The following is a 12,233-nucleotide window of genomic DNA, read 5'->3' on the forward strand; positions in this document are numbered from 1 at the left end:
GAGGGTGGGGCTCCCTGACGGTGTCACCTGCCTTATTCCATTAGCTGCTTTCATGTATGTTCATCCATTTTTTTTTGGCCAGGCAAACATACTTCTGTCTTTTAGGCTGTAGCTCATGTTTTCCTGCCTGGCTGACGTCCGGTTTCAATGCCTCCCACGAGTTCTCTGGACTTGGTTTCCTCAGGGTTGGTCCAACCTCCTGGAGGGCAGCACTGCCCACTTCTCCACAGGAACCTGCACCGGAGCCTCCCAGCCGGTATGTGGTTCCTTGGGTCTGGAGACCAGCCTGGGTTCACAAAGCTGGAGGAGGACACTGCATATGGCCTGTAATAAAATGCCAAGCCAAGTACAAAAGCAATGACCTCTGGGTTTCTGTAGGCATTGCAGTGATCAGTGTTTGTGGGAAGCTGCTGGAGGAGGCCAGACTCCAGCTCACCCTGAAAGCTTCTGGAAAATGAAGAGAAGAACACCAGTGCACATAGGGATGGAGGAGAAGGGAAACGCAGAGACCAGACTGGCCTGAGAAATGCATAATATTTGTGAATGGAAAAGTGGAGCCGCATTTTGTGGGGGTGGTACAGCTTGTAGAGAGCTCCAAAAGGTGGCAGAAAGGCCGGGTCCTGAGTTCAGTGGCATTGGGTAACTAGTTCATATTTGAGGAGCAAAGGCTGCCATGACGAAAACCACCCTAGAACAGTGTTTCCAGGTGATGCTGATTGGATTGAGCCTGAGGCTGAGGCTGGGAGGCAGGAGGTGGGGACAGGCAGGATGCTGTGGCCAGGTGAGTCTGGAGAGCTCACCTACACCAGCACTCAGGAGCCTCACCCTGTGCTCGGGAAAGCACTATGTTTTTGCCACTGTCTTTACCTAAGAAATTTTGTAGCCCCTATTTTACAGGTGATCTCAAAATCAGCAAGTAAACATTGAAAAGAAATATGTCTGAAACAGAAAAAGCAGCTGCTACTTGAAGTTTTCCTATTTCCTTCATGGCAGCATGTGGAACATATCAACAGCGATGTAGCTAATTTAATAGGGAGCTTTTAAGTAAAGCCCTAAGATCCACAAGCAAATACCACAAGATGCATAAAACCAAGTTGTTTCCCAGGAATAAAGTTGCACATTAGTGACAGGGGAGTTTACTGAGAATTGAGGGCAGATATCAGTGGAATCAAACTTTGGAACAAACGCTGAGGTTAGAAAGTCTCTTAAATGTAATAACATTTAGTGCCACAGATGGGAAATCAGACCACTGAATAAAGATTTAAGGTGAAAAGAAAATTTTAGGAGAAGAGATGCTGACATATAGATTTGGAATGTCCCCAAAGGGCCCCTGTGTTGATGGCTTGGTCCTCAGGTTGTCTCTGTTGGAAGCGGGTAAAGCATTTAAGAAGCAGGACCTGGCAGGAGGGCTTAGGCCATTGGGGGTACGCCTTCAACAGGAATGTGGGGACCTTGGCCCTTATTTCTTCCTCTCTTTTGTTTCTTGATCATCAGGAGGTGAATAGGCTTCCTGCGCCACCTATACCCACCATGACGTATTGTGCCACTCGAGACCCAAAGCAACAGAGCTAATTGGCCATGAACTTCCAAACCTAAGAGCCAAAATTAAACCTTCCTCTTTGTAAGTTGACATGTAATTTGTTCCAGTAATGGAAAGCTGACTGACTTATAGACAGAGAGGCTGTCTTTTCTTAATCCTTTCTAACACATTTATAATGTCACTTTATAAAATATTTCCCCAAATCCTTTATAAACGAGAGAAGATATTTAGTTTTTTCAGTATTTTCTCTCTCCATGTCCTGGAAGCACTGAGACATGAGCTTTCTTTGGACTCCATCCTCCAGCCCCAGAGAGAGATAAGTGATCTCTAAATTCATCTTGAGGGTAGCACTTACCACCATGAGAGAATTATTTAAAAGCCCTGTAGGATTGTGACCTCCTGAGGGCAGAGACCATCCTTGTCTATTCTTATGGGATGGTAACATAACAATGGCATATGGTGACCGTTCTACTGGCATAGTGGTTAAGTGGAAAATGTAGATGTAATGAGTGTGTAACTTGGTATACTGTCTGTACTCAATACTGGGATTTCTGCAAGGAAGCTCAGAGGACCAAAGCAAACCCTTTTTGTGGAGCAGAGAGGCCTGGATGAAGGATCAGAATATGTGCAGAGGAAGCAAGAAGAAATTGGAAGGGGTGGTTAATGAGCTTGTTCAGAGTCTGCCAGTGCCTTACCAGGACTCCAGCTCCAAGCACACTAATGGGCAAATGAACTGACTTCAGGATTTTAAACTTGGCTGCTGGGAGGAATTTTGAAGGTCACTCAACTGTTGAAGCCTATTTTAATTTCTGAAAGTCGAGTCTATCAATTAGTGTCTTGGACCAGAGGCCCCTCCAGTGACGGGATTGCTCACTTGGCTACCTCGAATAATGAACTCATATGACACATGTGCTAAAGTGCCATCTCCAGCTGTCTGTAGGCAAGCGCTGCGGGGAGACTTCTTTGCCAGTTGTGCATTTAGGCAGTGTGTAGGTGATTTTGCTAAATGCAGGTTACGTTACAATGCATTGCATTTCTGATATTTCAGTTATTTTTGTTTGTTTGTTTATAAGCTCTAACAGGGATTTGAAGTGACAGTTGTTAAGAAGGTGAATTCAAGTTATTTAATGGGGTAGCTTTTCTTCTCTGATTATTTTTATCTAACCAAATATTTTATTAAATTCCCACGAGTCATAGTTCTTCATGTACAGAGAATTTGTGCAGAGCTTTGAAAAATTGCTAACTGGGGCATAACATCTATGTTAGTGTTGCACAAACTAAATACAGCAAAATCAACATGTGAATTTTCAAGGGTCAAGTGTTAGCTACATTGAAAGATTTTCTCCTACAAGTAAAAAAAGTTTATTCCTCAAGGGATTTTTTCCTTAAAAGTTTAATTCATTTTTGCATTGCTTTTCAGGTGATTTTAATATGCTATGTGATAGTATTGCTTCCTTTGCACTTTCACTATTCACTGGGGCGGGTGAAGAAACCAGCTGCAACATTTTCCCTCTGTACTTTATAATATCTGTCTTCTCTTGACTTCAAGTATTTTATCCATCTCCATGCATTAGAATTCTGATCCTCCTTAAAATGCCACTCATTACTCTCATGAATTCTTCTATGATCTGCTATCTAAATGTGACTTCTTCCTCTGAACCTGCATTAGTAAATACTATTATGTAACAAATTTTCCTACAACTTAGTGGCTCAAGAAAACAGTGAATATTATCTTCACTCCCAGCGAGTCAAGAATTTGGGAGGGCTTAGCTAGATGGTTCTTGCTCCGGGTAACTCACGAAGTCATAGTCGGGAGGTCATCTTTAGGCTTGCCCAGAGTTGGAGGATCTACTTTAAATAGGTTTCACTTAAGTGGCTGCCAAGTTGGTGTTGGCTGTGGGCTGGAGGCCCAGCTGTTCACGTGCAGACTTCCCCAGGCGGCTGCTTGAGTTTCTCACAAGGTGGCCGCCCACGGTCCTGGGGCCCCACAATGTATGGGAGAAAACAGACGAGATCTGGTGTCTTTTCTGATGTAGTCCTGAAGTCACAGGTAGTCATTTCTGCACTCTTCCTGTCATACACAGATCAACCTACTCCACATAGAAAGAAACTACCTGGGAGGCAAGGGTCATGGGCGAACATCTTGGAGGCTGCTTAACAGCCAACATTTTCTGCATCTCCAACATAACTTAAAATACCGTTCCCTATGTTACAACTGTTTGTGTCCTTCTCCTGCCCACTCTGCCAGCTTAAGATTTCCTTGAAAACTTGGAGTTGCTCCTTATCTTTATGTATCTCGACATTGCTAGCACAGTGCTCTCAGCGTATGTAACATTAATGGGAAGCTGGTGCCACAGCCTCTCTCATAATGAGTACAAATGAAGATGTGCTCGCAGGGAAGAATTGGATGCACTGAGACAGAGAAGCAGATGGGAGGGGGGATCACAAATGAGGTAGAAAGCAGATGAAACTGCACGTTAGGAAATAAATATGAACACATTAATGTCATTTTGCAGATACTAGAGGTCTGATTTTATCAGAGTTTACATGTTGGAATACTGCACAACAATATTACTTTGTGTAATGTACAGGATTAGCTTGCCATTATTTTTTAAATAAAATCTCTTTCAGTTACACTTAATATTCAGTGAACAAAGGGTTTTTGGATTATTTCTTTAATAAAAACAGAGAAAGCATTGCTTACAAATAACTTTCCAGTTATGTTAAGCAAGGCATTTATAATTCTTTCTGCATGTGATTGAGAACTCTATTTAACCTTTAATAACTTCTCTATAACCTGGCTCATCCAGGTAAAATCATTTCTAGATTGATCAATTAACATTTACCCATAATTTGAGCAAAGGGCACAGAGGAATGTTGGGAAGAACGAAAGACCCAAGAGAGTAAGTCCTGGCAGATCCTCCTCAAAACGCCCGCGTCCATCTTTTCGTTCCATCCCTGGAGCCACTGCCACATCTAGTCCAGCTCCTTGGCCACTCGGGTCTCAATTGCCAACACGGCCTCCAAGTGCTTCTCACCACTGCCAGGAGCCTCTCTCCCTCCGAACTCTCTCAGAGTGAAGACTCAACTAACACGTCACTCCCTTGCCATGTTCGAAAACTGTCTTCGTCCTCTGGACGGCCGTGACAAAGCACCAAGAACGGGGCAGCTCACGCACGAGGGAAACGCACTCCTCCAGATCTTGATGTCAGGAAGTTCAGGATCCAGGTACCGGCAGGTTGCGTGTAGAGAACCTGCTCCCTGCTCCGAGGTGGGCCCTCTCCCTGTCCTCTCCCTGTCACAGGGTGTGAGGCTGAGGAGCCCTCGGGGGCCTCTTCATCCAGGCATTTGCGACTCCTGCGGTCTCCACCCTCATGGCTGACAGCTCCTCAAGCCCCTCCCCAGTCCTGTGACTTGAGGGTACAGATTTCAGCACGTGAATTTAGAGGGACACAACATCCAGACCAGGGCAGAACCTTCAGAGCGTCCCGCAGACTGGGTTGGCCTCACGTCAGCCCCAGCCCGCTCCTGGCCAGTCTGCGGAGTCCTCAGCCCTTCTTGTCTCCTGTCCCACTCTGCTCCTTTCACTGAGCTCACCTGGTTGATGTGCGGTTCAGAGACTCCTCCCCATGCCCATGTCCCCTGCTGCCCAGAAACCACAGTTCTGACTCAGAACCAATCTCGTTCCTTCCCATCAGCTCAGCTTTGCTATGGGGCCATCCTGAGGCGACAATCTCCTGTCTCCTGACATCTCTGCCGCCACAGTCTGTGGTGACATATCACTCCTGGTATACCTGTCCCTTGGGCATCTCGTGTCCCTAGACTGTGGCCAGGCTTGTGTGTTGTCCAGAGCCTACTCCAAGTGTACTTAGCAGGCACTGGAGTTCACAAGAGGCTCTGGTCCGCACATGTCTAAGTGCCTCGTTAGCCAGAGTAAATGCTCAATAAGCCACTGAGTGAGCAGCATCAACGGGAGCAGAGAAGCTGGGAATATAGACAGGGATTACAAAACAGTGTCCATTCATCCATGCACCAGGGTGTTCAGGGACTTTGGCTACTCAGGGTCGTGTGCTCAGCTGTCTCACGAGGCCTGGTTCTTGAAAGGGCTGCACGTGTGTGGTCTCCATCGATTCATTCCTTTCATTTAACATTGGTCACTAAGGTAGGAACACTTTACAGACGAGTGAGGCCAATGTGTGACACTCATGAAGGGTGAACGGTGGAGTGACACGGAGGAGTGACGCAGGGAAGAACCTCGGGCTCCAGAGAAAGCTGATTGGGGATTGTTAGTCTTGAACCGGCCCCAGGTTCAGCATTTGGGACTGAGTGGAGAGCGCAGTATCGTGCTACAGGAAACGATGGGGAAGAGCATCGGCCTAAGAGGGAAAGAACTAGAAGAAAGAACTAGACCAGAGAGGGCAGGTGCAGAGAAAGCAGGTAGACAGCAGAAAGGACGTTTATCTTCGGAGGATGGAAACTTACACGTGAAGTTCCTAGCGAGTCACCTGAGCCAGCGGGGTGCTCGTGGATCCCAGCCATTCCCCTCTCCTCCTGACCTAGCACTTGAGCGCTTGTGTGCACCCCCAGCCTTGAAATGACCCCCAGCCTGTCACTTATTTTCCCAGATGATTAATCCTATAACCCTTTTGTAAGTGTCATGTTTATCCTCACCTAACTTTTCAAAATTACTAGGAATATCCTTAATAAGAAATAACAGTGTTATATCAAAGAATTCAGCTGACTGATAATCCCATGTGAAATGCAGACATTTACTACCTTACCACGCTCCAATTATCTATGATGAACACATATCTTGCCTATATTTCTACTTACATGGGTGTATCACCACACTTACACTTACCTCTCTCTCTCCTGTGTGCACAGACACGTTGGCCATGTGCAGACAGGGACACACAGTGAGAATTCCTGGGTCACTCTCTGTCACCTTTGACCTCCTGCCTGTGCAGATTTTTCCTCACGGTTCCTGTTGTCACTGACTCTAGGCTCCCAAGGCTGCATGCCACACCCTGAGTCTTGGTCGTGACTCCTTTCTGGTGTGTTAAATTTTCTCCCGTGTCCTCACTGGCAGCACTGACCACGTCTCTGTGCCCCATCACGTCTCACTAGTAAACCATTGTGACCGTTTACCCCATTTCTTATTCAGGGTCGGCATCGCCTGAAGCCCCTCCGAGGCCCACTTGTCGTGGTGGTGAGGGTTATTGAGGCTAGCTGCTGCGTGAGTGAATCCTACAGGGTCCCAAGTCCTGGCCTTGGGCACTTCCCAGCCTTAACTGCCGCCTTTGTCCACCTGACACCAGAGTTTCTGAGGGGCCCCCAGACGCCTCGTGGGTTCTTCCTGGCCCCAGGTGAGGCTGCAGCTTTTCTTCTTCCTGGTGGTTAGGGTCCACCACCAGCCAGTTTGGTGAATTTCCCTCCCTGCCTCTGCCTCAGTTCAGGGAGGATGAAGAGGACAGGGGCAGCTGTAGTTCAATTTTGAGCAGGACTCCTCCTGTGTCCCTTGGAGGACATGCTTTCCCCTGGGAGCTGTGCCTCTGGGCCACGGCCTCTCATTGCCTGGTGCTTCGTTCTCAGAGGTGGAAGGGGGGTGAGAGGGCTGATACGTCAGCTATTTTAGAAGGCGTGTGTTTGTAGGCCCCACACTTGGCCTCTGAAACGTCCCCTGGTGGGGGCCCTGAGCTGTGTGGGTCTCTCTCCCACGGTGGCCTCCCGTGTGGTTACCCTTCCTTGCTAATCTGGTGCAAACAGCATGGCACTGCTCAGGAGCAGGTCGGGGGTGAGTGGCGTGGATGGTCTAGTGTGTCGGGCCTTGTGTAACTGAAGGGAACTGGGAATGTGTGCTGCTGTCATCCCCTACGAGGAGGAAGGAGAAGAGCCGTGTGCTAGACCAGGGCTGCGTACCTCAGACCTGGGTATCCGTGCCCCCGTCACTGCGGCAGTGGGTTGGCTGCTCTGATTTTACAAGTTTTCTTTTTATTTCCTCTCATCTCTACGTTTTCTGCAAATGTTCTAATATTTTCTCCAGAATTTCTCTGTGCTGATAGTAAAACAGGGGCCTATAAGGCTCAGTCAGCCACGTGACCAGAAGTGAAGTGGAGAACATTTTGCACCCAGCTTAGCTGTGACGGGAAGGTAGCCTGCAGCAGCTTCATGGGGTCCCTGGGTGGATCCAGGATGGCCGTGCATTGCACACAGGGGACTTAGGTTGGACACAGGAAAGCGTTGTTTTATTGTCTTCAAAGGGGAGTCGTAGGAGGGAGAAGGTCAAAAGTCCAGAGCAATCGATGCCTAATAACCCACGGCTCTGGAGATGGAAATGGAGGTCCTGAAAGGACTTTTCATAGGTTCAGAGAGGGGACAAGGGGGCATGTGTAAACCCACCCAAGGCCTCTGTTCAGGTGTAGTGAGTGGCTCTCAGATCCATAGCATCAACCTGCCAAGGGGCATTTCTCCACCTGGGTTTGTGTTAGACATTGCTTTGAAATAAGTGAGATAACAGAATTTTGAAAATTTATTTTAATTGTTAAGAAATTATCTTCTATGATATTAATATTTAATATCATTTTTCTAGAGAAAAAGCTTTTGTGTAGAGTTCTGATAGCTGCTTAGAACTGAGTATGAAGTAAACATGTTTTGTATTTTTTAAAATCATTACATGGGGAAATAGGCTTATCTAAATTGAATCCAGAACTTTCTTACTGCTACAATTGCCTCAGAACTGATCTCAATTTAATAGATTCATTTTGTCTCCTTTTTTGACACAAACACAGGTGGCTCATTTGTAAGCAAAGCTTCATAGTTTTCAGGAGATCTGTTTTCCCGTGAGGTATTTTAAGGAGATACAAAACTTTAGGATTTGTATGTATTGATTTATTAGTAATCTTCTAACCATAATTTCAGAAGTTGAATATTTGGATAGAATGTAGGAGGCAGATAGACAAAACCTTGAAATAGAAAAATGCCTGTTGCATGATCTCTTATTTCCAACGTCTGCTTTTCTATTTGCCAGTGAGAAGCGAGTGACAGCTGCCTCTACCTCCTCTGGTGCAATTGAAATTTTCCTTTGACTTTGGGGAAGTTCAGATTTTATACTTCATTGTAACTGAATTCACAGAGCATTTATGTGAAACCTCACAAGGCCTAACGCTATGAGGATATTGATGTAACAGACACAGCGTCCACTTGCAAGGGGCTCACAGTCCGTGGGATGAGAAACACCTTGATACCCTGAGGTCATCACAGGTCAAGAGAAGCAGACGCCATGGTGGGCGGATTGGGTAGGTTAAATGGGAATTATGAATCAGGAGAGACTTCTAGAAAGAGATCCGAGTCAAGCTCAGGTCTGAACTACTGATTGGTAGATGCACTGATAGAGAAACCTAATGCTGAGGGACCGATGGCCTAGGCAGTCCATAGAGCTCCTCTGTTGGCTCCCACGAGGGGGCTCCGAAGCCCAGGTCCTGGCACAGAGCACGCCCTAAGCCCTCAGTGGGATTGCAGACAGGGTCATGAAGCACGCGTTTCCTGTCTGCCACTGGAGGCACCCCAAGAAACCCCTTCCCTATCCATATACAGGAGCCCTGTCCTGGTTTTCCAGTGCACCCACCGCCACGTGATCTGCCTAGACTGCTTCCACCTCTACTGCGTGACCAGGCTCAACGACCGGCAGTTCCTCCATGACCCTCAGCTCGGCTACTCCCTGCCGTGTGTGGGTAAGTCTGGCTCTTTATTTGTTCCATTTTAATACTAATTAAGAAGAGACGTATGACCATTGATACAAAACTCTCTTAGACATAGCTGGTGCTAAGATCTAGGTTGAAATTTTCAATTTGATCATTTCTGGATAAGAAACATTAGTGGATGGATCATGAAAGATATCAGACCCCAGGGGACTGTGTAGGATGAGAGAAAACATAACGTGCTAAAAGGCATTGAGATAAATTGGAAAATATTATTCAGCCAAGGTTCAGAGTTTGTCTGTGGTTTCGACTGACGCTGCCAGTCCTGGATTTGTTACCTTGGATCTAGAACAGTATCATCCAAAGATTTAAGTTGTATGCCCCAGCACTAAAAGTGTCAAACACACACACACACACACACACACACACACACACACACACAGTGTAGGTGAAAGAACCTACGTGCAAAAGAAATTAAAGGAGAACTGGTTCAAGCTGAGCTATTTAATATTTAATATTAATATTTTTTTTTTTTTTAAATATTTATTTATTTATTTAAGTTCTCGGCAGACACAACATCTTTGTTTGTATGTGGTGCTGAGGATCGAACCCGGGCCGCACGCATGCCAGGCGAGCGTGCTACCGCTTGAGCCACATCCCCAGCCCCTAATATTAATATTTAATATTTAATATTGAAGGCATTTTTACCCCCTTTCCCTGCACTGTATGATTTTCACAGCTCTCATTCCTAGTTGTGACGTTCCTGTGACATGCAGTGAGCCACTTTGAGGGCTATAGTGCAGGGGCATCAGGTACATACAGTGTTGTTCAAATACCACCCTCTAGTTTTAAACTCCTTCACCATCAGAATACCCTGTCTCCACAAAGCCATCACCCCTTGCCCCTCGCCCCAGCCTCTGGCCATCACTGCTGGGCTTTTTGTCTCCATGGACTTGCCCATTGTGGATATTTTCTAAAAACGAAACCACACAGTATGTGACCTCTGGTCTGCCTTATTTCACCTGGCATAGGCAACTGAGGATCAATCATCTCATGGCACGTGTCGATGCCACTCCTTTTCATAGCTGAGTAATAGTCTGTCGTCCACAATTTGTTCACCCTTTGACCTGTTGATGGGCCCTCGTGTTGTGCCCCACTAGACACTTACGAGTAATGCTACCAGGAACATTTGTGTGTGAGGTTCTGCATGGACTCACTTGTGCACTTCCCACAGGTGTATCCTAGAAGCAGAAATCTGTGCTTAGCCTTTTCTAGAACATTCAACTCTTCGCAGTTGTTTTGCCCTTTTGTATGGATGACAGTGGTGCCCAGGGGTTCCCTCTGCTCCATATCCTCGGTGGCACTGGTCCTTGTCTTGCTGTGTGTTACAAGGCCCCTGTGAGTGTGGAGCAGGATCCCGTGGTGGATTTGGATTTTATTTAAGGGCAGTAATGTTGAGGATCTTCTCATGTACCGGTTTGCCATTTATACATTGCTTCCCATGGATGTCTGTTCAAGGCATTTGCTCATTTTTAAATAGGATGGTCGTCTTCTTCTTGAGGTGTGAGAGTTCTTTACATATTCTGCATTCAAGACCATATCAGATTTATGGTTTGCAAATGTTTCTCCCATTCTATAGGTTTTCGCTTTCCTGATAACGTTCTTTAATGAAAAAAAAGTTTCAAATTTTGATAAAGTCCATTTTTTTTTGTTTTATTTTGTTGCTTTGGTATCAGTAATAATCCATTGCTATATCTGAAATGATGAATATTTTTCCCGTTTTCTTCTAACATTTGCCTCATATATGAGGTCATGGATCCATTTTGAGTTAATTTTTGTATATGGAGTGTGATAGGTGTTGCTACCTACTGATTATATATTTTAATGGCTATAATATAATTAATCATGCCTCACTGGTTTTGAAAATTATAGTTTGAAACTATGATACCTTGATTCAATGGTTGAGCTTTAAGTTCAATTTATTTCAGTACTTAATTTTAATGTCAATCATAGCATGCATATATCTATATCTATACTTCAAAATAATTTAGAAATCCAAATGGAAGATGCTGATAGCAATGTAGGCTTTAGGAGTCATAGGGTTCATTTTCTAAGGATATCTATTAACAATACAGTGCTTTATATTGAGTCTCATAATGTGTTAGAAAAGCTCATTGAAAGGATTTGTGTTTTTATATTTTTAACAAAAGCATTCAAAAGCCAAAAAGCAATCATGTGTAGGTTGGAAAACTCTTGTTTCTAATATTTTTAGGAAGGCAATTGTGTCCTGGTAGATCCTGCTCTCCATTAAACCGTGTACTGGACGCATCTCTAAACAGCCTTCTCAAGACTCCTGTACACACTCAAGACGCTTTTAAAAATCGTTCATGTCTGTTTTAGCCAGCTTTTTCATTGCACAACTGTAAAGGAGGAAAAGTGTATTTAAGGGCTCCTGGTTGCAGAGGTCTTAGTCCACCGGAGGCCGGCTCTATTCCCTGGGCTCGAGGCGAGGCTGAACATCGTGGCTAAAGAGGGTGACAGAGGGAAGCAGCTCACATGATGATCAGGAAGCAGAGAGAGACTTCACTGGCCAGATACATATATGTACCCCAAAGCCACACCCCAGTTCCCTCCTCCTCCAGCCACACCCACCAATTCAGTTACCACTCAGTTAATCCCTATCAGGGGATTAATTCACTGATTGGGGTAAGAGTCTCAGAACCCAATCATTTCTCCTCTAAACCTTCTTTCATTGCCTCACAAGTGAGCTTTTGGGGGACACCTCACATCCAAACCATAACAATGTCTCACTCATCCTTAAAATATCGACCTTTTTGTTATAGAAAAATTTCAAACCCTAAAACTTAAAGAAAAAAACACCACAGTGAGCCCCTGTGTCTTTGGCCAGGTGGTGCAAGTTTCTCAGGAGCTCCGGTTTCCCTCAGGTCAGTCTTTGTGCCCGCCTGGGGTACTCACTCGACTAGGCTGGTTGCTCT

The 12,233-nt window shown here is 45.5% G+C and overlaps 1 protein-coding gene across 10 annotated transcripts in view; it reads left to right on the forward strand.

The window, feature by feature from the left end:
• The window catches only part of Prkn (parkin RBR E3 ubiquitin protein ligase), a 1,173,661-nt gene that overhangs the window by 754,918 nt on the left and 406,510 nt on the right, over window positions 1–12,233 (forward strand). For 7 of the 10 annotated variants that reach the window (XR_007348672.1, XM_048805865.1, XM_048805864.1 and 4 more), the window contains exon 7: window positions 9,134–9,270. The exons of 2 other annotated variants lie outside the window; for them this stretch is intronic. Coding sequence is in view for 7 of the 8 variants with exons in the window: in XM_048805865.1 (XP_048661822.1) it covers window positions 9,134–9,270 (137 nt within the window). In the remaining variant the exon portion in view is untranslated. Of the gene's footprint in view, window positions 1–6,704; window positions 6,856–9,133; window positions 9,271–12,233 lie in introns of those variants that run through there. One more of the 10 variants, XM_048805872.1, reaches the window with a different exon arrangement.

This window comes from Marmota marmota, unplaced genomic scaffold (assembly GCF_001458135.2).
Source record: "Marmota marmota marmota unplaced genomic scaffold, marMar, whole genome shotgun sequence".
NCBI classification, from domain to species: domain Eukaryota; kingdom Metazoa; phylum Chordata; class Mammalia; order Rodentia; family Sciuridae; genus Marmota; species Marmota marmota.